This window comes from Meles meles, chromosome 6 (assembly GCF_922984935.1).
Source record: "Meles meles chromosome 6, mMelMel3.1 paternal haplotype, whole genome shotgun sequence".
In the NCBI taxonomy this organism is placed as follows: domain Eukaryota; kingdom Metazoa; phylum Chordata; class Mammalia; order Carnivora; family Mustelidae; genus Meles; species Meles meles.
The window spans coordinates 5,802,692-5,824,900 of record NC_060071.1 but is presented as its reverse complement, the minus strand read 5'-3'; the positions used below and the strand labels follow the sequence as shown (position 1 = coordinate 5,824,900).

Here is a 22,209-nt window from a genome sequence, read left to right as displayed (position 1 = left end):
GGTTGGAGCTCGGGTTTGAATCATATTGGTGCCCCTTCTGAAGCCTGTCACGTCTCTCCTGTGGTCACTGCGGCTAGGGTGCCCACCGCAGAGGGCCCTGCCGGACGGTGCCCGAGGCACCCGGCGTGCAGAGACGAGGATGGCGGCTTGCCTCCCACCTCGCCCCCCACAGAGCTGCCTTCTCTGGCACGCCCCCCTCCTTTCCCTCCAAGCCCACACATTGCCCGGCGTGCCCTGAGCGCTTCGTCTGCTTCCCTGCAGAGCGTGGAGAACTTCACTCTGGCACAGGACGAGGTAGGCCGCATCCTCCTGGAAGATGGCAAGGGCCGTTGTCCCTTTGACCCCAATTTCAAGTCCACGGCCCTGGTGGTTGGTGAGTGTTGGGGGCGGAGTGGTAGGGTGAGTTCAGTGAGGCTCCGTGTGGGGGAGGGTAGGTGGGCAGCATCGGTCCCAGGCCTGAGCTGGTGGGTCCCCACCATGCTGGGTCCCAGGGGGCCCAGAGTGACCCTTGGCTGCCCTTGGGTTTGGCTTTTCCCAGTTCCCACTCCCTTCCCTGTCCACCTCAAGCGAGATGGGCAGTGCTGGGGTCACTGTGGGCCCTGGGCGGGGAGAAGGAGCCGTGCTGAGGGCCATTCCCATGGGAATGTTCTCTTGGCAGACGGTGAGCTCTACACTGGAACGGTCAGCAGCTTCCAGGGGAATGACCCGGCCATCTCCCGGAGCCAGAGCCTCCGCCCCACCAAGACCGAAAGCTCCCTCAACTGGCTCCAAGGTGAAGTCCTCCCCGCGCACCCAGTGCCGGTCCCCAGAGCCCCTCAAGGCCAGGCCAGGAACAGTCTCTCGCCTGTCTGGGATTCCCAGGCTGACTCTGCGCTCCCCATTGGTCCCACAGACCCGGCGTTTGTGGCCTCGGCCTACATTCCCGAGAGCCTGGGCAGCTTGCAAGGGGACGATGACAAGATCTACTTCTTCTTCAGCGAGACTGGCCAGGAGTTTGAGTTCTTCGAGAACACCATCGTGTCCCGCATTGCCCGCATCTGCAAGGTGAGGGGGCTGGGCTGCCCCAGAGACCCGGAAGGCTCCAGCTCTGGATCCGGAAGTGCCAGGAGGCCTCTTCTGCCCTCCAGGAGGAATAGCTTGACTAACTGCTTCTCTCTCTCTCCCTTAATTTTTTTTTTTAAGATTTTATTTATTTATTTGAGAGAGAGAAAGAGAGAGAGCATGAGAAGAAGTTAAGGTCAGAGGGAGAAGCAGACTCCCTCCAAGCACGGAGCCCAATGCGGGACTCGATCCCAGGACTCCAGGATCATGACCTGAGCTGAAGGCAGTCGCCTAGCCACCCAGGAGCCCTCCCTCTCTCCTTTTTTTTTTTTTTTTTTTTTTTAAGATTTTATTTATTTACTTATTTGACAGAGAGAGAGAGAGAGAGATCACAAGGCAGAGAGGCAGGCAGAGATGGGGGGGAAGCAGGCTCCCCGCCAAGCAGAGAGCCCGATGCGGGGCTCAATTCCAGGACCCTGAGATCATGACCTGAGCCGAAGGCAGAGGCTTCACTCACTGAGCCACCCAGGCGCCCCTCCCTCTCTCCTTTTAAATTAACATGGCTCTTAACGTTTTTTCCTATTTAAGAAAATGCAAAAATGGGGTGCCTGGGTGGCTCAGTGGGTTAAAGCCTCTGCCTTCGGCTCAGGTCATGATCCCAGGGTCCTGGGATCAAGCCCTGCATCGGGCTCTCTGCTCAACAGGGAGCCTGCTTCCTCCTCTCTGCCTACTTGTGTTCTGTATTTGTCAAATAAATAAAATCTTTAAAAAAAAAAAAAATGTAAAAGTACAGAAAAGTACATGCAAAAATCACTTACGGTATAAACAGGCGGGGTAGCTTCGTGACCAAGAGCAGAGACTTGAGCCAGGCTGCCTCAGTGCTGGCCCCACGGGTCCTGTGACCTCAGGCAAGTCCTGTGCCCTCTCAGCTAGTGTCCCCGTCTGTTCAGCGGGCATCGCTGGACTGGCCTCAGAGTTGCTGCGTGCACCGAATCTAGCCCCAGAAAGCTTTAGGAGTGCGGTAAGCTACGACTCCAAGAACTAAATGTTGACAGTTAGTGTCGGAGTCCTACTGCTGCACTACCAGTGATTAGAACGTTCCTTGATGATCTGTTTTCTTTTTTGGCACGCGTGTAAATATATAGGTCTTTATATGATTAAAAAACTTGATAAACGGGAGTTCTGCAGCGTGGATAGGTGCCCCGTTCTCGGGGGATCGTGACCCCTTTCCCTGTGTCAGACCGTCCGCTTCCCGGTACTCTGACGTGAGGAAGGCACCGTCGTGTACTCGGCCAGCCTCGCGGTGACGGGACCTGGACCCCGCCGTCGAGTCTTCCCGATTCTAAATGGAACCCTGCCCCATAGCTTCGGTGTGCCCCTCAGGTGTCTGGGTAGCGACCACTGGGAGGGGCCGTAGGGGGCTCAAGGCTCCCTGCCGGGGCCTGTGCGTAAGCCCAGCTTCTCTCTCCCTCCCCCAGGGCGACGAGGGTGGCGAGCGGGTCCTGCAGCAGCGCTGGACGTCCTTCCTGAAGGCCCAGCTGCTGTGCTCGCGGCCGGAGGACGGCTTCCCGTTCAACGTGCTGCAGGATGTCTTCACGCTGAGCCCCAGCCCCCAGGACTGGCGTGACACCCTGTTCTACGGGGTCTTCACCTCCCAGTGGTATGGCGCCCAGGACCTAACTGGAGCTGGGAGGGCATGGAGTGACTGGGACCGGGGCCCAAGAGCTGGCCGCATCCCGTGCCCCGGGGCTCCTGGGTTCATCCAGCCGTTTCCTCTGTAGGCACAGGGGGACCACGGAGGGCTCCGCCGTCTGTGTCTTCACCATGAGGGACGTGCAGAACGCCTTCAGTGGCCTCTACAAGGAAGTGAACCGGGAGACGCAGCAGTGGTACACGGTGACCCACCCGGTGCCCTCACCCCGGCCCGGAGCGGTGAGTACCTATGGGCCGCCTGTGGCTTCTCTGAGTCTCTTTCCTCCTCTTGAAAGTAGGACTGAAGCCCAGGGCTGCTTGTCTTACTAGGTTGGACGTGGCTATGGATGCCGGAGTGCCGGTAACCTGCCTCGGTGGGCCGCTGTGCACCTGCCCGGGCACTGAAGGGTGCGCTTTTGTCCTTGTCCCTTTGCTTGTGCCTCTCTCCTGCTCAGCTGTGGGCTCCTTATCTAGGGGCTGAGTGAGTGGCCCGGCTGGGAGGACATCCTCCTCCTGTCCTCGCAGCCTCACGGCTCCCTCCCAAAGCAGACCTTGAAACAAGGTCGTGAGCATCAGCAGTTGGTATGGGAGGTGACTCCAGGAAGCACCACGAGGGACAGGAAAGCGAGGGGGGGAGCAGAGCCACGGAAGAGTGTCCTGAGCTGTTCCTGTCATGGGCACCTGGGTCTCAGTTCCCTGGGGCCCGGAGAAGGCACCTCCCTCTGACCCCCGGCCTAGGAAACCCGGCCAGCCAGGGCTTCCTTCGAGTACTGGCGAGAGCCACGTGAAGGGTGGTCATGCTTCTCGAGGCCTGGGGGAGGGGGAGGGGCCTGGGCAGGAAGGGGAACCCGGCCAGCCAGGGCCCGTGGGGGCCCCATACCCAGGCTTTCCCCTTCGGCCTCCAGATCAGTGTGTTGGCTCCATGAAGCACCCAGTGACGTCCCTTGGCCTCCGGGGACGGCAGATGCCCCCTTCCTGTCCGCCGGGGAGGCCGGGCCTGAAGTCCTGCGTCTGCGGGCTTGCCCTCCTGCGTGCTGCCCTAAGCTCGCTCCGTCTCACGCCGCCCCCTCCTCCTCCAGTGCATCACCAACAGCGCCCGGGAGAGGAAGATCACCTCGTCCCTGCAGCTCCCGGACCGCGTGCTGAACTTCCTCAAAGACCACTTCCTGATGGACGGGCAGGTCCGCAGCCACCTGCTGCTGCAGCCGCGGGCCCGCTACCAGCGTGTGGCCGTCCACCGTGCGCGCGGCCTGCACCACACCTATGACGTGCTCTTCCTGGGCACCGGTGAGTGTCGACGGCAGGGCGGGTTCAGGGTCAAGGCGCCGCGGCCACTGGGATGTGGGGCTGAGTGCCGTCCGTGTTCCAGGTGACGGCTGGCTGCACAAGGCGGTGAGCGTGGGCTCCAGGGTGCACATCATTGAGGAGCTCCAGATCTTCCCACAGGGACAGCCCGTGCAGAACCTGCTCCTGGACGCTGACAGGGTGAGCTGGTGGGGGTGGGGGGGCCCAGAGGAGGGAGCCAGCGTGCTCTGGTGTCCCTCTGCTGTTGACGAGCGGGCCTCGGCCAGCTTGTCCTCCCCCGCAGCAGCAGGATGGAAAGATCCAGGCTCGTGGCATAAGCCAACAGAAAGTGGGATTCCCAGGAGCACAAGAGGAGGCTCCTCGGGGGCGGGGGCAGGTGCGGCTGCGGGTGGTGGTCCTGGCCGGCCACACCTGCCGCTCACGCCCCCGTGTCCGTGTCCGTGTCCGTGTCCGTACAGGGCCTGCTCTACGCGGCCTCCTACTCCGGCGTGGTCCAGGTGCCCGTCGCCAACTGCAGCCTATACCAGAGCTGTGGGGACTGTGTCCTCGCCCGGGACCCCTACTGTGCTTGGAGCAGTTCCAGGTGCAGACCCATCAGCCTCTACGGGCCCGAGACAGCCTCCAGGTGAGAGCTCCCCCAGCCCTTCCCACCTGTCCACCCCTGCGCACTCGGCCTCAGGGCACCTTCCCTGGGCCCTCTGTAGAGTCCCCGGGCAGCCTCCTTTGTGGCCGCAGTCCACCTGGTTAGTAACTCGCTCCCGTTCTGCCTCTCCAGAGTGTTCCGCTGTAGGGCGTAAGTGATGTTTGCCTTACCCATCTGTACAGCCGGGGACCTCAGTTGGCAAAGAATGAGGTGTCACAGCTCTGAAAAGCCTTGCAGGAGATGGTGGACTAGTGTGTGAATGTGTTTCACAAACAAAAAATAGCTGCATGACAGGCCACAAACCCATTAAAAATCACTTCGAGAAGCACTATATAGAGTTGCGTATAGAAAACTCGAAAAGTAGGGGCGCCTGGGTGGCTCAGTGGGTTAAAGCTTCTGCCTTTGGCTCAGGTCATGATCCCAGGGTCCTGGGATCGAGCTCTCTGCTCTGCAGGGAGCCTGCTTCCTCCTCTCTCTCTGCCTGCCTCTCTGCCTACTTGTGATTTCTCTCTGTCAAATAAATTAAAAAAAAAAAAAAAAAGAAAACTCGAAAAGTAGAGGTGGGTGTAAACAGAACAAAAACTGCCCCAAATCCCAGCACCTAGAGAGAATTGCAGTGAGATTTTGACATACAGCCTCCTAGGTTTTTTTAATGGATCTGTGAAATAGACAAAAATACATGTATTTTAAAGATTTTATTTATTTATTTGACAGAGATCACAAGTAGGCAGAGAGGCAGGCAGACAGAGAGGGGGAAGAAGGCTCCTTGCTGAACAGAGAGCCCGATGCGGGGCTCAGTCGACCCTAGGATCATGACCTAAGCCAAAGGCAGAGAGCCTTAACCCACTGAGCCACCCAAGCGCCCCCAAAATACACGTATTTTAAATAAAAATGGAACCCATTCCACTTGTAGTGTCTTTGCTTCGCACACAGGGAGACCTGGTGCCAGTTTTATGTTTCTAAGAATCCCATTTGAGCACACGCGTGTGCCCCTGGAAGGACGTGCCCAAAGGGCCATGCGCCACGTTCACCACCGGCTGGTAGACTGTGTGTGACTCCTGTAGGGTTTTCAGCGTTTGTACTTGGTTGAGATTTTTTTAGGTTTTGTGAGCGTATCACGAGTTACTTTTATTCCTTGTTACGTTTTATCGAACAAGCTCGTGCGTGTGCATTGCTTTAAAAGAGGCTGAGACGTGCGTTAGACCAGCTGTGCTTCCAGACTTTTTCTCAAGGTCCGTGGTGCTTTCGTAATGCAGGGAAGTGGTATAGTAGCCCGTATTTGAAATAAATACTGTGCACACGGAGGAGATGCCAGCTCAAACCTGCAGGCGTGGAATCAACCTGAGGAAGCCACCTGCCATTTACTCTGGCTTTGGTCCCGGCGGTCCCTAAGCCCCAGGCCCTTGTGGAGCTGCAGGGCCAGAGAAGGGCCTGTGCTGCAGGGGGCCGGGGCCATGTGGGGGCACAGTAGTTTCCTGGCCTCTCTCTGACTCTCTTTGGTCCCCAGGCCATGGATCCAGGACATTGAGGGGGCCAACACCGGGGGTCTCTGCAATACTTCCTCGCCCGGGCCCCGGTCTCCTGTGTTCACGGGTAAGTCGCTCTGTGGGGGGCTGGGGCTGAAGTGGGGGGCCAGGTCTGCTGAGAAGGCCCCTGCAGGCAGTGGTGGGTTGTAAATGCCTTTCCTGGTCCCAGATTCAGAGTCCCAGAGTTGGGGATTACAGTCCCGAGAGAGGTGGGGCGAGCCTGGGGCTCCCATGGATGTCGGTCCCCCCGTGACTGTGCCTCTTCTGTCTGCAGGTGAGAAGCGATGTGAGCAAGTCGACTTCCAGCCGAACACGGTGAAAACCTTGGCTTGTCCCCTCCTCTCCAACCTGGCCACCCGGCTCTGGCTGCACAACGGTCTCCCGGTCAACGCCTCGGCCTCCTGCCGGGTGTTGCCCACTGGGGACCTGCTGCTGGTGGGCAGCCGGCGCGAGCCGGGGGTGTTCCAGTGCTGGTCCCTGGAGGAGGGCTTCCGGCAGCTGGTGGCCTGCTACTCCCCAAAGGTGGTGGAGGACGGGGTGGCAGACCGAGGCGACCGGAGCGGCAGCGTGCCCGTCATCATCAGCACGTCGCGGGTGAGCGCACCGGCGGGCAGCAAGGCCAGCTGGGGGGTAGACAAGTCCTACTGGACCGAGTTCCTGGTGATGTGCGCGCTCTTCGTGCTTGCCGTGGTGCTGCTCATTTTGTTCTTCCTCTACCGGCACCGGGGCGGCATGAAGGTCTTCCTGAAGCAGGGCGAGTGTGCCAGCGTGCACCCCAAGACCCGCCCCGTGGCGCTGGCCCCCGAGACCCGGCCGCTTAATGGTGTCGGCCCCCCTAGCACTCCGCTGGACCACCGAGGCTACCAGGCCCTGTCCGAGAGCTCCCCGGCGCCCCGTGTCTTCACCGAGTCCGAGAAGAGGCCGCTCAGCATCCAGGACAGCTTTGTGGAGGTGTCCCCGGTGTGCCCCCGGCCCCGGGTCCGCCTGGGCTCTGAGATCCGGGACTCCGTGGTGTGAGAGCATGCTGCTCGAGCAGCCCGCCCTGGCCCTGGAGGCCCCGAAGGCCCTGAGTGCGCAGAAGGGACTGGCCGGACCTCTGCGGCTTGTGGAACAGAGCCGCAGCGCCCGCCCCTTGGGGCCCACGGAGCCCACTGGCCCGCTGCCCTTCGCCAAGCAGCGAGGCCCCCTGCGACTGGCAGCCGGGGCCTGGGAGAGCCCGGTTGCAGATGGGGGCCTGCCCGGGTGGGCAGAACAGTGCTCCCTGTGTAAAACTGAGCCCTTTGTTTAAAAAAAACAATAGAAAATGTGAAGCCAGTGAGAAGAATGAGACGTCGCAGAACGCCACGCGCGCCAGCCACCCCGCCGCACGGCCTCAGAGGCATGGTGGGCTCCCCCAGTCTGAGCCGGAGCTGGCGGCCCCCACCGGCTGGCCTCTTCCGCCTCCTGCCTTATCCTACAGCCACCGGCGGCCCCTCGTCCCCGCAGAAATGGGGCCGCTCGGGCTTTGTGGGTCCTGCCTTGCCCGCTGGTCAACTCGTCACAGCCATCATCCCGGCACCTCAGGGACCGGAGGGCCACGCTCCCACTGCATCCACAAGTCTTTGGGCCCAGACTCACCTGCTGGACCTTTCCGGCCTGTATCAGGCTGTGGCCACGCGCAAGAGGGGCCGCGTGAGCCCAGGAGAGAGTTTAGGACGATGGATACCCTTTCCCACGGAGTCTAGGAAGAGACTGTTGCCTTCCTCCCTCCATCCCAGCCTGTGAACCTGTGTGTCCCTTTGGCTCACATCCCCTCCGGACTCCTCCCCAGACCCCATTCCCCGCTTCCTCCCCTCCACCTTGCCCGCTCCTGCTCGAAGTGCTGGTGACATTGCCCAGCACAGGAGCCCTAAGTTTATGTGGGTTTTATATTTTTTTTTTAATAAGATGCACTTTACTTTTTTTTTTTTTTTTAAATAAAATCTAAAGAATAGAAACAGAATCCTGGCCCTTCCTCTCAAAGGACTGTTACTCTTTGAGGTGGGCCCAGTGCTCTGAGTTTTGGGGAGTAGTTCTGAGCCTCCGCTTTCCAGAGCTAGTGGCCCAGAGCCACCCTGGTCTGGTCGACGTCATGTCCCAGTGGAGCGTGGTCCCTCAGGTGGGAAGTTTAATGCGCTGATGGGAGGGGCAAGGAATTCATGCGTCGTCAACCCCTTACTCTGCACCCCCCCCCCAGTTCGGTTCAGGGTGGGAACAGGGGTACCGGGGGGGCTTTGTCATGTCTTTTTTTATTATTTAAAAAATGTTTATTTTTTTAAATGATCACACAGTAAAACTGGCGGTTCTTCTTTTGGCACACAGCTGTCCGAATTTTCACGTGTAGAAATTCTGTAAGCACCACTGGGAGGAGTTGCACTTGTCCCGCTGCCCCTTCCTGCTCACACCCTCATGAGGGCCGGGCCGGGAGGGCTACAGTCTCACTTCCCGCTAGCCCTTTAGATCCTGTTCTTCCCAGGAGGACCGAAGGCTCCTGGAAGTCCGGTCCTTCCGCATACCAGTGCTTCTAGTATCACGCAAAGGGTCAAAATGTCTGAGCCTTTATTACGGAAGAGTAGGATACAAACAGAGCAATGACAATGACAGGAGAGAGACCCTGGCATGGAGGGGCCTTCCCCTTCCTGGAGCGGGACTGCACGGCCGCCAGCTCCGGGCTAGGCCAGCTTGGCCGGCCCTGGCAACACAGGCATGACCTTGACCACAGCTCAGCAGTGGAAAGCCTCTCTGACGGGGTGCTTGCTGGGACACACGCTGTGGCTTCTGTCACAGGACAATCTTAAAGGAGCTGAACAAGAGAAGAGGGGGTCATGTTTTCTGCTGGAAGAGGAGGGGATGGGCTAACCCCAAGCTTGCCCACGTCTTCCCTACAATCCTTCGGAATGGGCTGTCCCACATCTGTCCCTCCCCTTTGGCATTAGAGATGCCCTGAGACACTGAGAGGGACCGGGGCTCTCAGCCTGGCTGCCGCCCCCCATGCTAACATCCCAGACTCAGGTGCAGCAGCTGGGGACCCAGAACACAGGGGGACCACGACCATCGTACCTGGCAAAGTCCGGTGACCGGGAGATGACGTGCTGAAACTCTGAGAGGTTGATGGTGCCATCCCTGTCAATGTCCGACTCTTCCAGGATCTGGGGGAGGGAGAACTTCAGGCCAAGTCCCCGCCCTTCCCTCCCGCTCCCTGGTCTGGCCCAGAGACTCACATTATCAATGAGCTGTTTCATCTCTGAAGCACTAAGCTGTGTGTCCTCGCCCTGTCCTGTGAGGCAGTTCACGAGGTGACTCAAGTCTTCTCGGTTCAAGGTTCCATCATCATCAAAGTCTAGAGACGGACACAGGAAGCCAGAAAGAATGTGGTCAGGGTGAGCTCCCAGGCTCCCGAGCGGTACACCACCGCCAGGACGGTGTGGGGACAAGCCGTGTCCCACAAGCTCCTGGCTCTCACCGAAGATGCGGAAGGCATAGTGGGACTTGATGTCCGGAGTTGCTGTGTCACTGAACACACTGAGAAGGTCCAGGAAGTCCTCAAAGCTCAGGCTGTCCCTGGCCGGGGATGTGGAGAAGACCCTGCAGATTCGTTCCTTGAAGGGGTTGGCCTAGGTGAGAGAGCCTTGTGTGAAGGCCACAGATGCAGCCCAGATCACACACTCCTCAGACCCCACAGGGACCCGCTCTGTGAGCTCAGGCTCACAGGAGAGAAGGATCAGTCTTTTAGGACCAGCCTGGGGGGCAGGAGGACCACCTGACTAAGGGAAGGGACAGGAATGGTTTCCTGTGAGTCAGTTTAACCCAAAAGCAGGCCTAGGGGCAGAGGAGGAAAATGAAAGCATCCTAAGGGAAGAGAACAAGATGGGCTGGTTACTTTAAACACGTTTACTTCAACACTCACTGTGTTATAGGCTCTTTGCATAAAAATTTTCACAGCAGGGGCACCCGGGGTTGCTCAGTCAGTGGTCAGACTGTTGATCTCGGCTCAGGGTTGTGATTTCAGGGTCGTGAGATCAAGCCCCTCCCCAGGCTCTGCGTGGGGCTGGCTTAGCCCTCTCCCTTCCCCTCTCCCCCCACCACTCTCTCTCAAATAAGTAAAAATCTTTATAAAATTTTTTTTTTTTTTTTAAGATTTTATTTATTGGGGCGCCTGGGTAGCTCAGTGGGCTAAAGCCTCTGACTTCAGCTCGGGTCATGATCCCAGGGTCCTGGGATCGAGCCCCGCATTGGGCTCTCTGCTCAGCGCGGAGCCTGCTTCCTCCTCTCTCTCTGCCTGCCTCTCTGCCTACTTGTGATCTCTGTCAAATAAATAAATAAAATCTTTAAAAAAAAAAGATTTTATTTATTTGTCAGAGAAAGAGAGAATGCACAAGCAGGGAGAGCAGCACACTCCCCGCTGAGCAGGGAGCCTAATGTGGGTCTCGATCCCACAACCCTGGGATCATGACCTGAGCCGAAGGCAGATGCTTAACCAACTGAGCCACTCAGCAGTCCCTAAAAAGCGTTTTTCACAGCAATCCTACGGAGAGGCAATCAGCCTCTGGAATAGGGTTTCTCAAGCCTTAATTGGGTAGCTCAACTCCTTTTAAAGGACAGAACTTTGACTCTCCAAGAGTATGTCCAAGAATCCCAGTTTACAAAACACCCCTCTAGTTAATTCCCCCAGGTGATTTTGGTAAAGCCCTCGTCCCCAGGAAATTAGGGCTAAATAAAAAGACCAGAACGGGGACCAGTCATCTCAAGAGGAACAGCAGAGGGAGAGTGGGGGACTGGCACCTTGAGCTCCGGAAGGCTGAGGATCTGCTCCAAGGACACTCGTATCTGCAGTGACTCCTCCACGCTCCGGTGCTCTGGGGGAAGCAGCTCACAAAACCGCCTGTGGGCTCTGGCAGAAGAGGAACTTGTTGGCAAACCTTCCTGTGTGTATTACATCCCCTCTCCTTGCCTCGTTACCCATTATAAACCAGGTGAGGAGCTAAGTAAGGCACATGCACAGAACTTCTCAGTCATCAGGCATAGGCCAAAGGGACGGACACACATATGTAGTCCCATGTGTAGAATCCAGATGTCTCCAGACTACAGGCTGAGAGTTGCATTCATGCCATGGATATTTACTGAGGGTCTAATGTGTGCCAGTCACTGTACTGGGCATAGGTTCTAAAGCTCCCAGAGGGATGGAGAGGCTGCAGAAGGAGCCAGAAGTTGGCCCTGAAAACCAGGGAGAAAAGAGCAAAATTGAAATCTCTTTCCCGTTTCACTCCAGGAATCTCCAGTTCTTCAAAGCCTTCCTCTTTTTAGCAACCACCCGAAACGATCTCTTCCTCAGCCCTCCCCTCCTTCCCGCTGGGATTATCTTTGCCAAGGCAAGCCAAGGAATCTCCTCATTCAGGTGCCTTGACCACAAAACGCTGGCACGCGGCTAGGAAGGGGGTTCCAGCTCGAGTTCAAATCCTCTTACTTGGAGTGTAAGTAACTTTGGTAACTTAGGCAAGTTACCAAACTTCTCTGAAACCTGTGTCATTGTCCCGCTACCTCCCTCCTGAGGATTAAATTAGGTAATGTAGGCAACCAACCACTTCCACGGGCCCTGGCACTCGGAGAGTGCTCAGTAAGCGTTAACGGTTACCGTGTTAATTCAGATCGAGTTACCAGGAGCCAAGCTCCCGGCAGGCTAAGTCCGCGGAGAGCCACAGCAGCCCCTGCCCGGCTGCGGGCAGGAAGTTCGGTCATGCAGAAGGCAGCCGGGCCCGAGGCTGCGAGGTGGCTCCCAGCTGTGCGCAGCGGGGTTGGGGGGACCCCGAAAGAGCAGGAGGGTGGGGCGGGCGGAGGACACTGCCCGGGACTCGGGGCCCGGGCGCCAGCTCCCGCTCGGCCGCGGACCGCAGGCGGGCCCCTGCCCTTCCCTCTGGGGGGCCCGCCGTTTGCCCGTCTGCGGACAGAGCCCCGCCCCGGGAAGCCGCCTCTAGAGGATCCGGGAGCTGAAGTTCGACAGGGCACTTACAGGAGGATCTCCTGCTTGGTCAGGAACGTCAAGTCCTGGAAGGCAAAACGGAAGGGGTTCAGCGAGCCTCCCGGAGGCCACGCCCGCTCTGCCGCCGGCCCCGGGACCCGGCTCCCCGGCGCAGGCCCGCGCGCAAACTCCCCGGGACCCCCGTCCCGCGCACCTGGTACTCGGCCAACAGCTCCTTAGACAGGCGACTGCCCGAGCTCCCCATCGTCGCGCCGCGCGCACAGCTCCGCCAACTTGCCTCGGGGCGCCGGCAACTTTTCCACTTCCGCCCTCGGGCCGCGTCACTGCCCCGTCCCCGCGGCAACCGCTCCTGGGGCCACCGCCCCCGGCCCGCCCCCTCCTTAAAGTGCCCAGGCGCTCCCTGCCCGATTCCGCCCGCCAGCTCCCGGCTCCGGGCTGTCCTTGGAGAGCTGGAGGCGGGGCCCGGAGCGCGGCTGGACGCTCCGGGGCGGAGCCTAGGCCGAACGGCCCCGCCTCCGGGGTGGGCGGGGCGAGCCCCGCCGCGTGCGAGCGGCCGGAGTGCGCATGCGTTTGGGACGCCACAGCCTCGCCATGGCGGGGCCAGGAGCTTGCGGCGAGTGTCGCGTTGCGTCCTTCTCTATTGCTGTCGGCGGTGCGGCGGCCTTGGGCGCGGTCGGGGCCCAAAGGAACTACCTGGAACCTGGAAATCCGGAAAGCTCGAGACTCGCTACTTGGCCGAAGCGCGGCAAAACTTTTACATCCAGACGTTGGCGCTCGCCCTCGCCGCACGTGTGTTGCAGCCCGCATGCCACCTCCAGAAATGACCGGAACCTTGCGGCCCACCGAGGGTGTGCGCTGAGAGTCTGCAGACTGCCGAGCCGTGTAGAGTGATCTTCAAAGTTCACAAGAGGCCTGCAGGGTAGGTTCCCGTTTAACAAAAGTGGAAAACCAGTCCGCGGGAATGGTTCAGGTGATTTGTCCGTACTCGGCCATTTAGAAGGTGGTCACCCCGGTCTAAGGCTCTTCTCAAGGGTCTCTATGACTGTAGACCTCACTAGAGCCGGCAGGGACTGAGGCTGACTTGTTTGCTCTTGTGCCCTCTCAGCCCCTAGGACAACGCTTGGCCCAGAGCAGGCTCTCAGCAAACTGGATGCATGAATGCGTGAACGAACCTCCACTATTCCAGAAGGTGAGGTTTCCAGCCTGAGGGAGGAGGTGAAGGTGAGATTAATTCTTCTGTTTTCAACTTTACTGATGTGTATTTGACAACATTGTAGGGATTCGTTCTTGATTCTCCTGATTCATTCTACTTGCTGATTTTCCTAAAGTTTAGATCTGATCATGGCCATTTCGGTTTAAAACTAATAAATGGTTGAAAACCGAAATACCGGCCCTCTGAAATCTGACTTCAGCCTCTCTCTGCCCTCTTCCCTTGGCTTTCTGGGTTCCCTCCCGGCACAGTGGGCTCTCAGTGCCTCTGCCATAATAGCCTCGGGAAGTCTCTCCTGGTTCTCTAGAATGGATTAAGAATCCTCAGGTTGGCAACTTAAGTTTACGTGGGTGTTGATTGGTTTGGTGTCTGTCCCGTCCCTCCCTCCCCCAAGAGCTACGAGAATTGTGACCTACAGGATCCGATAGGTGGCCGTGGTTGAGTAAATGTTTGCTGAGTGACCTTAGCTTCTCCAGCACTCAGTAAGGTGTTCATCTGAGAGTGGCTTTAGGAAGACTCCCTGTCTCAACATGGGAGCCCCCACCATTGTGGAAATACTCCATTCCAGGAAGCAGAGGCTGCAAAGTAATGAGAACACCAAAACCAGTCAAAAGGAGTATAGTTCCGTCCCAACCTGATCATCTTGACAGGAGGCTCTTTCTGTACAAGAGATTGGTTAGTAAAAGGGGAGGCGAAGAATGGGAAGCTGTCATAGTGTCCCCTGAGGGGACTGAGGGGAGGGAGCACTGGCCAGCCAAGGCCTGTCCCTGGACTTCCTGGTGAGACTGTATCTCTTCGCAGTGAAGATGTGGGAATTGGCCCTGTGCCATGATGACCAGTTGTGACATAGATCTCTTAGCCACCTCACTTGGTGCTGAACCCTTCATTGAACAACCTTCTGATTATAATTTCGCTTCCTGGTAGATTTTTTTTTTTTTACACGATTTTATTTATTTATTTGGCAGACAGCTCACAAGTAGGCAGAGAGGCAGGCAGAGAGGGTTGGGGGGAAGCAGGCTCCCTGCTGAGCAGAGAGCCCGATGTGGGGCTCAATCCCAGGACCATGAGATCATGACCTGAGCCGAAGGCAGAGGCTTAATCCACTGAGACACCCAGGCGTCCCCCTGGTAGATTTTTGCACAGAAGAGGAACTATCTGGATTAGCCAATAGGAACATTTCGTGCTTTTTGGCATGTTTCTCATTATAAGTTATTGCATAGGCATTCTGAGTGTGCTTAGCATAATGCCCTGCCTGTGCTAGACCAACTCTTGAAACAGTATAAAACTGAGTTGCTGAAATACTTTTAAAAACAGCTTCTAGGGGCACCTGGGTGGCTCAGTGGGTTGAGCTGCTGCCTTCGGCTCGGGTCATGATCTCAGGGTCCTGGAATCGAGTCCCGCATCGGGCTCTCTGCTCAGCAGGGAGCCTGCTTCCCTCTCTCTCTCTCTGCCTGCCTCTCTATCTACTTGTGATCTCTCTCTGTCAAATAAATAAATAAAATATTTAAAAAAAAAACAGCTTCTAGTGTTTCTTGTTATGAAAAAATTTTTTTTAAGATTTTATTTATTTATTTATTTATTTGACAGGCAGAGATCACAAGTAGGCAGAGAAGCAGGCAGAGAGAGAGAAAGGGAAGCAGGCTCCCTGCTGAGCAGAGAGCCCATGCGGGGCTTGATTCCAGGACCCTGGGATCATGACCTGAGCCAAAGGCAGAGGCTTTAACCCACTGAGCCACCCACAGGCCCCAACTGCTCCTTGTTGTGAAATTATTTTATTAGTTGGATCTCTTCAAGTTTTGATCATAACTACCAACTCTTGGATTTGAATTTCACTTTTTTTTTCAAGACATCTTTTCCCTGTTCATAATATTATTTCCTTCTTCCTATTTTCCTTGGGACATGAGATAGGAGAACCACACCAGGTTTCCCCGAGGGGGTGACATTTGACCTGAGACCTGAAGGGGACAGCCCTGTGAAGAAAATCTGTGAAAAGGGAATATTGTAGGCAGGGAGCGCAGAAAGCACCAAGGCCCTGAGCTGGACCAAGTTCAGTAAGTGAGGAGTTGAGTAGTCGAGGGGAAGAGTGGAATGAGAGGCCGTGAGAGTGGGTGCACAGCTAAGCCTTATGGACTTCATTCTAGAGGCTCAAGGTCACATCCCTAGTGACTAGTAGAACAGGAATTCAAACATCTGGTCTGCCTGTAAGGCCTAATCTCTCACCTTTGTCCCAGGGTGATGCCCAGTTCACAGGCTTGTTGTGAAGGTAGGTCGTCTGAGAGAACATAGAGGGCACCCAGCCCATGCCTGGCACAAGGTAGACATATGACCAGTGTTCCCTTGCTCCTAGTTTTCGTGGAAGGTTTGATCCTGTGACATGGTCACTGCTGATTGATCACTCTAAAGTGTTCTCTAGTCACAGGTGATGCTTTGTGCTTACCAGTTCACTTTAATGTGAATCTGACCGTGCCCACTTTCCGTTGATCAATACGTCTTTACTCGTATATTTAGCCTCCTGGTGTCATCTTGGTCCTGGGTCCTTGGTCCTAGTCCTGAAACTAAAATGCTACTTCGTATTTGTATCTGCTCCACGCCTTACCCTTGACCTTCAGGTTTGACTGTCAGCGGCCTCCACCACTTCTTGCTCAGGCTGCATCTCAAGCTCAGTCATCAAAACTGAATTCTCGGGGCGCCTGGGTGGCTCAGTGGGTTAAGCCGCTGCCTTCGGCTCAGGTCATGATCTCAGGGTCCTGGGATCGAGTCCCGCATCGGCCTCTCTGCTCAGCAGGGAGCCTGCTTCCCTCTCTCTCTCTCTCTCTGCCTGCCTCTCTATCTACTTGTGATCTCTCTCTGTCAAATAAATAAAATCTAAAAAAAAAAAAAAAAAAAAACAAAACTGAATTCTCCATTCCCCGCTTCTTCTAAATCAATCTAGTCCCACCCCGACCCCTCCCTCAGTCCCTCCAGCTTCATAAAGGCCACTGTGATGTACCTCGTTCCTGAAGCTGAGACCCTCCTGGTTCTTCCCCGTGCTCAGTCCCCTTAGCCCTTTTTTTTTTTAAGTATTTTATTTATTTATTTGGCAGGGGGAGAGGGAGAAGCAGGCTTCCCGTGGAGCAGGGAGCCTGATGCGGTGCTCGATCCCGGGACCCTGGGACTATGACCTGAGCCCAAGGCAGACGTTTAACAACTGAGCCACCCAGGCGCCCCATATAAAAAAAAAGAGAGAGAGAAGTTTACTCAATATACATAACCTTTAAAAGAAAAAGTATAGGGACACCTGGGTGGCTCAGTGGGTTAAAGCCTCTGCCTTCAGCTCAGGTCATGATCTCAGGGTCCTGGGATCAAGCCCGGCATCGGGCTCTGCTCAGCAGGGAGTCTGCTTCCTCTCTCTCTCTCTCTCTCTCTCTGCCTGCCTCTCTGCCTACTTGTGATCTCTCTGTATTAAATAAATAAGATCTTCAAAATAAATACTTAAAAAAAAAAGAAAAAGTATATATTTTTTTAATTCAGCGGAAATGAATGCTAATCTAGAGGTGATGGAATCATGAGCGTTTCCATGTTTTTCAAAATATTTTCCCAAACGCATAGATTATTTTTGTAATCGGAACAAGAAGTAAAATTTATTTGAAACTCAAAATCGAATCTCTGAAAATGCGACGGTGTCCTGTATTTTTCACCTCTTAGGATTGTTTCAGGTCAGCCCCATGGCCGCTGCACAGGATTCAAATGAGATTTCCTATTTGCTCCCTCCAAACCGTAAGGACTGGGAAGAGCAAGGCATTCCTGACTTTGTCTACCGGCAGAAGGAACTTCTGGAAGGGATTCAGTGGCCAAGGACCGCACCCAGCCTCCTGGACGGGACACCGGGGTCTCGCTTCGACTCTGCTCTCTGCGCCGCCTGGAGGCAGCGGATGGAACTGGGGCTCTTCCGCTACCGCCTCAGGGAGCTGCAGACCCAGACCCTCCCTGGTACGGTGGGTTTTGTGGCTCAGCTGAATGTGGAGCGAGGTGTGCAGAGGAGGCGCCCCCAGAACATCCGGAGTGTGAAGCAGGCATTTGACCCCGAACAGTTTAACTTCAACAAGATCCGGCCAGGAGAAGTCCTCTTCCGTTTGCTCCGGGAGCCCGATCTCCCAGGTGCTCTCCAGCAAGAGGACATCCTCGTCATGATCAATGTCAGCCCCTTGGAGTGGGGCCACGTGCTGCTGGTGCCCGAGCCCACCCGGGGGCTCCCCCAGCGCCTGCTGCCAGGTGCACTGCGGGCCGGCGTCGAGGCCGTGCTGCTGAGCTCACACCCGGGCTTCCGCGTCGGTTTCAACAGCCTGGGTGGCTTGGCCTCGGTGAACCACCTACACCTGCACGGGTATTACCTGGCTCACAGACTGCCTGTGGAGGGGGCACCGAGCGAGCCCCTGGACCCTGGGGGCCGTTTGCACCTGCTCCGGGCCCTCCCCGCTCCCGGCTTCCTCTTCTACACGAGCGGGCCAGGGCCTGACTTGGAAGCTCTCGTAGGCAGGGTATGTCGGGCCACGGACTACCTGACGGACCATGAGATTGCCCATAATTTGTTTGTGACCCGGGGGGCCCCACCTGGAAAGACATCACCTTCCTCCGCTCTCACAGGCGTCCGAGTAATTCTGTGGGCCCGGAAGTCCAGCTTCGGGGTAAAGGAAGGCGAGGCGTTCAATGTCGCCCTCTGTGAGCTGGCCGGGCACCTCCCCATCAAAACGTCCCAGGATTTCGGCAGTCTGACGGAGGCGGCTGCTCTGGCCCTCATTCGAGACTGTCTGCTGCCCGCAGCCCAGGCGGAGGAAGTGCAGGCGGCGCTGGTGGCCTTGATTGCCCAGGATGAACAGTAATCCTTCTAGAAGTATGTATTTTCTACCCGGTCTAAGCCCCTTTCCAGAAAGCTGTCCACAGTGGTCGCCTGGAGTCCCGTGGCTGCTGCCTTACCTGCCTCTGCCCAGGGGGAGGGGTAAAGAACTGTTAAGTGGTCTCTGTAAAGAGAAGAAACCTTAGAATAAATTGAATGAATGCACCGTCATGAATATATCTGCTTCTGGTTTTTCTTCTTAGATAAGCTTCAGGAATGTCGTACCTGTTACTAGGAAGGAAGTATGGGGGCGCCTGGGTGGCTCAGTCCATTAAGCGTCCAGACTCTTGATTTCAGCTCAGGTCATCATCTGGATTGTGCGATCTAGCCACCCACCGGGCCCAGTGCAGAGTCTGCTTGAGGTTCTCTCCCTCTGCCCGCCGCCCCCCCAACACATATACACACTTGTGTTCTCTCTCTCTGAAATAAAATCTGTTTAGAAAATAAACAGAGTATGCATAAGAGTTACAGATCCTGGGGTGCCTGGGTGGCTAAGTCAGTTGAGTGTTTGCCTTCGGCTCAGGTCGTGATCCCAGGCTCCTGGGATAGAGTCCCGTGTCCAGCTCCCTGCTCGGTGAAGAGCCTGCTTCTCCCTCTCCCTCTGCCCCCCTCTTCTCCTGTGTGTGTGCTCACTCGCTCTCTCATAAATTAAAAATACTAAAAAAGAGTTAAGTGGGGTGCCTGGGTGGCTCAGTTGTTAAGTATCTGCCTTCGGCTCAGGTCATGATCCCAGGGTCCTAGGATCGAGCCCCACATCAGGTTCCCTTCTCAGAAAAGCCTGCTTCTCCCCCTCCCACTCCCCCTGCTGGTGGTCTCTGTTCTCGCTGTCTCTGTCAAATAAAGTAATAGAATCTTTTTTTTTAAAGATTTTATTTATTAATTTGACAGAGATCAGAAGTAGGCAGAGAGGCAGGCAGAGAGAGAGAGGAGGAAGCAGGCTCCCCATGGAGCAGAGAGCCCGACGCAGGGCTCGATCCCAGGACCCTGGGACCATGACCTGAGCTGAAGGCGGAGGCTTTAACCCACTGAGCCACCCAGGCGCCCCTAAAGTAGTAGAATCTTTAAAAAAAAAAAAAAAAAGTTACGTATTCCTGACGTTATATATAGACTTCCTTTCATATCAAGTCTTGGCAAAGTAGTAGTTAAAGTGCCTCAGGCAATGTGGCCCCCACCCACCCACCCCCAGCCCTCACCTCCGCCAGTTTTCCCTTCTTGAGCCACTAGTGACCATTTCTGCATCCCTCCCCTCCGCTGGGTCTTGCTCCCCCATAGGCCCTACTTAGAGCACCTTCCCCCGCCCGGCCAGCCTTGAATTTCCCTCCAGCCCCCAGCACGGAGTTGAGTGTTCCTCATGCACGTCATCTCATATGAGAAAAGGCATCTTCACAACTGAGTACCACCGTTTAATGAGAGGCTGGCAGAGTGGAGGCAACTTGTCTGAGCCCATACAGCTCACACGCGGCGGGGTCAGACTGCCGCACCGGTGGTCCGCTGCCCCAAGCCGCCGCTGTGCGCTGGAGACTGCCTCTCTAGGCAGCGGCTCGCTTGGTAGTGGTGGTGTCCTTAACAGCTGACGAGCCCTGAGCTGAGGTTCAGGTCCCTGCGTAGCTGGCTTTCTCCATCCTGGCCTCGTCTGAAGTTTTTATATAGAATTTTAGAGTTTTATATCCCAGAAGATGTTATCAGGTCCCACTGAGTTAAGGCAGAATATGTACCACCAAAAAAAAAAAAAGTTTATAAGAAAAGCTTAATATTTACATTTAGATATTATATATTTGACATTTAAATTCCTATAAAAAACTTGGGGTCGACTTCCTCTTTTCGGCACTTCGCAGTGATTTTAGCGCATGCTCCTTTCTGTGAGCCTTTGCATATACGAGCTCCGCTAACATCATTTTGTTTTGCTCGCTCAGTCTGAAGGAAGCGCAAATGACGTTACAGCAAAGTGGACTTTGTGTCCCAGGTGATGAGCCCAAATACCAGGTTTTTAACCCCAGGACTGCTGTTCAGAGGACAGCCTTCTCTAGCCAAACTAAGTTTTTCCATAAGATGGGGTGGGGTGGGGGAGCAGATAGGTTTTCTTTATGGTGACTCGTTTATATAGCTCGTGAATTGTAAAGAAGGGGGATTTAGAAGCTTCAACTAGGCTTAAGTGTGGAACACTTAGGGGACCCTCCATACTCCCCTTCGAGCACCCTAGAAAGATAGGAAGGCGTGATCCAGCCCAGCGCCTCTCCACCTCTGCTTGCTTTTTGATAGAGGGCCTATGTAACCAAGGGGTTTTGGATTTGATCTAATGGGAAACCCTGAAGAGTTTTAAATTGGGGAGTATCCAGTTTTCATTAGAAAGAATACTTAAGGGCGCCTGGGTAGCTCAGTGGGTTAAGCATCTGCCTTCAGCTCAGGTCATGATCCCAGGACCCTGGGATCGAGTCCCATAGGGCTCCTTGCTCAACAGGGAACCTGCCTCTCCCTCTTTGCCTGGCTCATGCTCTCTCTCACTCTCTCAATTAAAGAAATATAATCTTTTTTTAAAAAAGATTTTATTTATTTATTTGACAGACAGAGATCACAAGTAGGCAGAGAGGCAGGCAGAGAGAGAGGAAAGAAAGCAGGCTCCCCGCTGAGCAGAGAGCCTGATGTGGGGCTCGATCCCAGGACTCTGGAATCATGACCCGAGCCAAAGGCAGAGGCTTTAACCCACTGAGCCACCCAGGTGCCCCCAAAGAAATATAATCTTAAAGAAAGAAAGAATACTGAAGATGTAATAGATGGGTGTAAAGGAGGGAAGAACAACCAGAGCAGTTAAGAGGTTGCTGTGTGGTGACAAATTCAGGCAAGAATTAGTGATGGTTCAGGTCCCAGAATAGTGCCTGGAACTCAAAATATTTGTGCAAAAAAATGAGAAAAGTGATAGTCCTGGAAGGCAAGGGACTCCAAAGCATTTCAAGAAGAGAGTAACAATATATACTGAAGAAACATGAATCAAAGGATGTCCACCTCTTTTTTAAAGGAGGGAGATTTTAGGGTTTTGGTGGTTTTTTTTTTTTTTTTTTTTTTTAAGATTTTATTTGAGAGAAAGAGAATGAGAGAGATGAGAGATACAGCACGAGATGAGGAAGGTCAGAGGGAGAAGACGACTCACTGCTGAGCAGGGAGCCCGACGCAGGACACGATCCTACGACTGCAGAATCACGACCTGACCTGAAAACAGTCGCTTAACCGAGCCACCCAGGCGCCCAAGAAGGGAGTTTCTGAAGCGTCCTCTAGATTTAGGCACAGGGGATAGTCTAGAATGACAAGTTGGACTGAGTTCGGTGGAGGTGGCCATCAGAAGTCAGAGTGTAGGGACACGCATAGGAGGAGCGCTGAAGGAACTCTGTGATGAGGCCCTTTTGTTACTCAGCACAGCAGGGTGCGCGCTGCTCGCCGCTGTCCCTCCCGAGCGCGGACGCGGTCCCACACAGGTCACTAAAACACTGAAGGCAGGCGAGCAGGTACTTGTCCCGAAGGCAGGCTTGGCCAAATTCCGGACTCGCCCCCCGGGTTCGAGATAGGATAGGATGAGATGTGTGGGAAGCGGCGAGAAAGCGGAAGGGCTACAAGTCCCAGCTGACGCCCCAGACAGCGGCCGCAGAGCTGCAGCGGGGACTGCCGGGCCACCACCGCCAACCCCCCCCCCCCCCCCCCCCCCCCGGGCTCGCGCGTCCGCGGGTGCGCAAGATGGCCTCGGCCCGCGCCCGAGTGGGTGTGGTTCCGGGGAGGCCCCGCCCCCAGAACGCTTCTCCAATGGGGGCCGCCCTTGTGTCCATGGCGACGGCGGCGGCGGCGGCTGCAGGCTTGCTGTAGGAGGCGCCGCCGCCGCCGGGACCTCTGAGCTAGGAGCGAACCCCGGGAGGGGGGGGCGGGTTCCCCCTCGCGATC

General features: G+C 55.8%; 3 protein-coding genes across 5 annotated transcripts in view; 2 read left to right on the top strand and 1 right to left on the bottom strand.

The window, feature by feature from the left end:
* The window catches only part of SEMA4B (semaphorin 4B), a 37,136-nt gene extending 28,957 nt beyond the window's left edge, over positions 1-8,179 (top strand). For both annotated transcript variants that reach the window (XM_046006968.1, XM_046006969.1), the window contains exons 7-16: positions 262-373; positions 659-772; positions 893-1,044; positions 2,520-2,701; positions 2,823-2,973; positions 3,813-4,020; positions 4,103-4,218; positions 4,497-4,663; positions 6,189-6,274; positions 6,482-8,179. In XM_046006968.1, coding sequence (XP_045862924.1) covers positions 262-373; positions 659-772; positions 893-1,044; positions 2,520-2,701; positions 2,823-2,973; positions 3,813-4,020; positions 4,103-4,218; positions 4,497-4,663; positions 6,189-6,274; positions 6,482-7,224 — 2,031 coding nt within the window. In that variant the 3' untranslated portion in view covers positions 7,225-8,179. The remainder of the gene's footprint in view (positions 1-261; positions 374-658; positions 773-892; positions 1,045-2,519; positions 2,702-2,822; positions 2,974-3,812; positions 4,021-4,102; positions 4,219-4,496; positions 4,664-6,188; positions 6,275-6,481) is intronic.
* Positions 8,180-8,767: 588 nt separating this feature from the next.
* On the bottom strand, positions 8,768-12,625 carry CIB1 (calcium and integrin binding 1). The gene is made up of 7 exons (XM_046006972.1): positions 12,396-12,625; positions 12,233-12,267; positions 11,008-11,116; positions 9,689-9,839; positions 9,447-9,565; positions 9,286-9,374; positions 8,768-9,028 (listed from the first exon to the last, which is right to left on the bottom strand). The coding sequence occupies exons 1-7, from the start codon at positions 12,444-12,446 to the stop codon at positions 9,007-9,009; spliced, it is 576 nt and encodes a 191-aa protein (XP_045862928.1). The 5' UTR covers positions 12,447-12,625; the 3' UTR covers positions 8,768-9,006.
* A 140-nt stretch (positions 12,626-12,765) lies between these two features.
* On the top strand, positions 12,766-18,665 carry GDPGP1 (GDP-D-glucose phosphorylase 1). Of its 2 annotated transcripts, none has more exons than XM_046006970.1 (3): positions 12,766-13,121; positions 13,308-13,391; positions 17,097-18,665. In XM_046006970.1, the coding sequence occupies exons 2-3, from the start codon at positions 13,361-13,363 to the stop codon at positions 18,269-18,271; spliced, it is 1,206 nt and encodes a 401-aa protein (XP_045862926.1). In that variant the 5' UTR covers positions 12,766-13,121; positions 13,308-13,360; the 3' UTR covers positions 18,272-18,665. The 2 variants fall into 2 exon arrangements, with proteins under 2 accessions (XP_045862926.1, XP_045862927.1); XM_046006971.1 differs by having other exon boundaries at positions 12,767-13,121; positions 13,308-13,423; positions 17,097-18,664.
* The last annotated feature ends 3,544 nt before the right edge of the window (positions 18,666-22,209 follow it).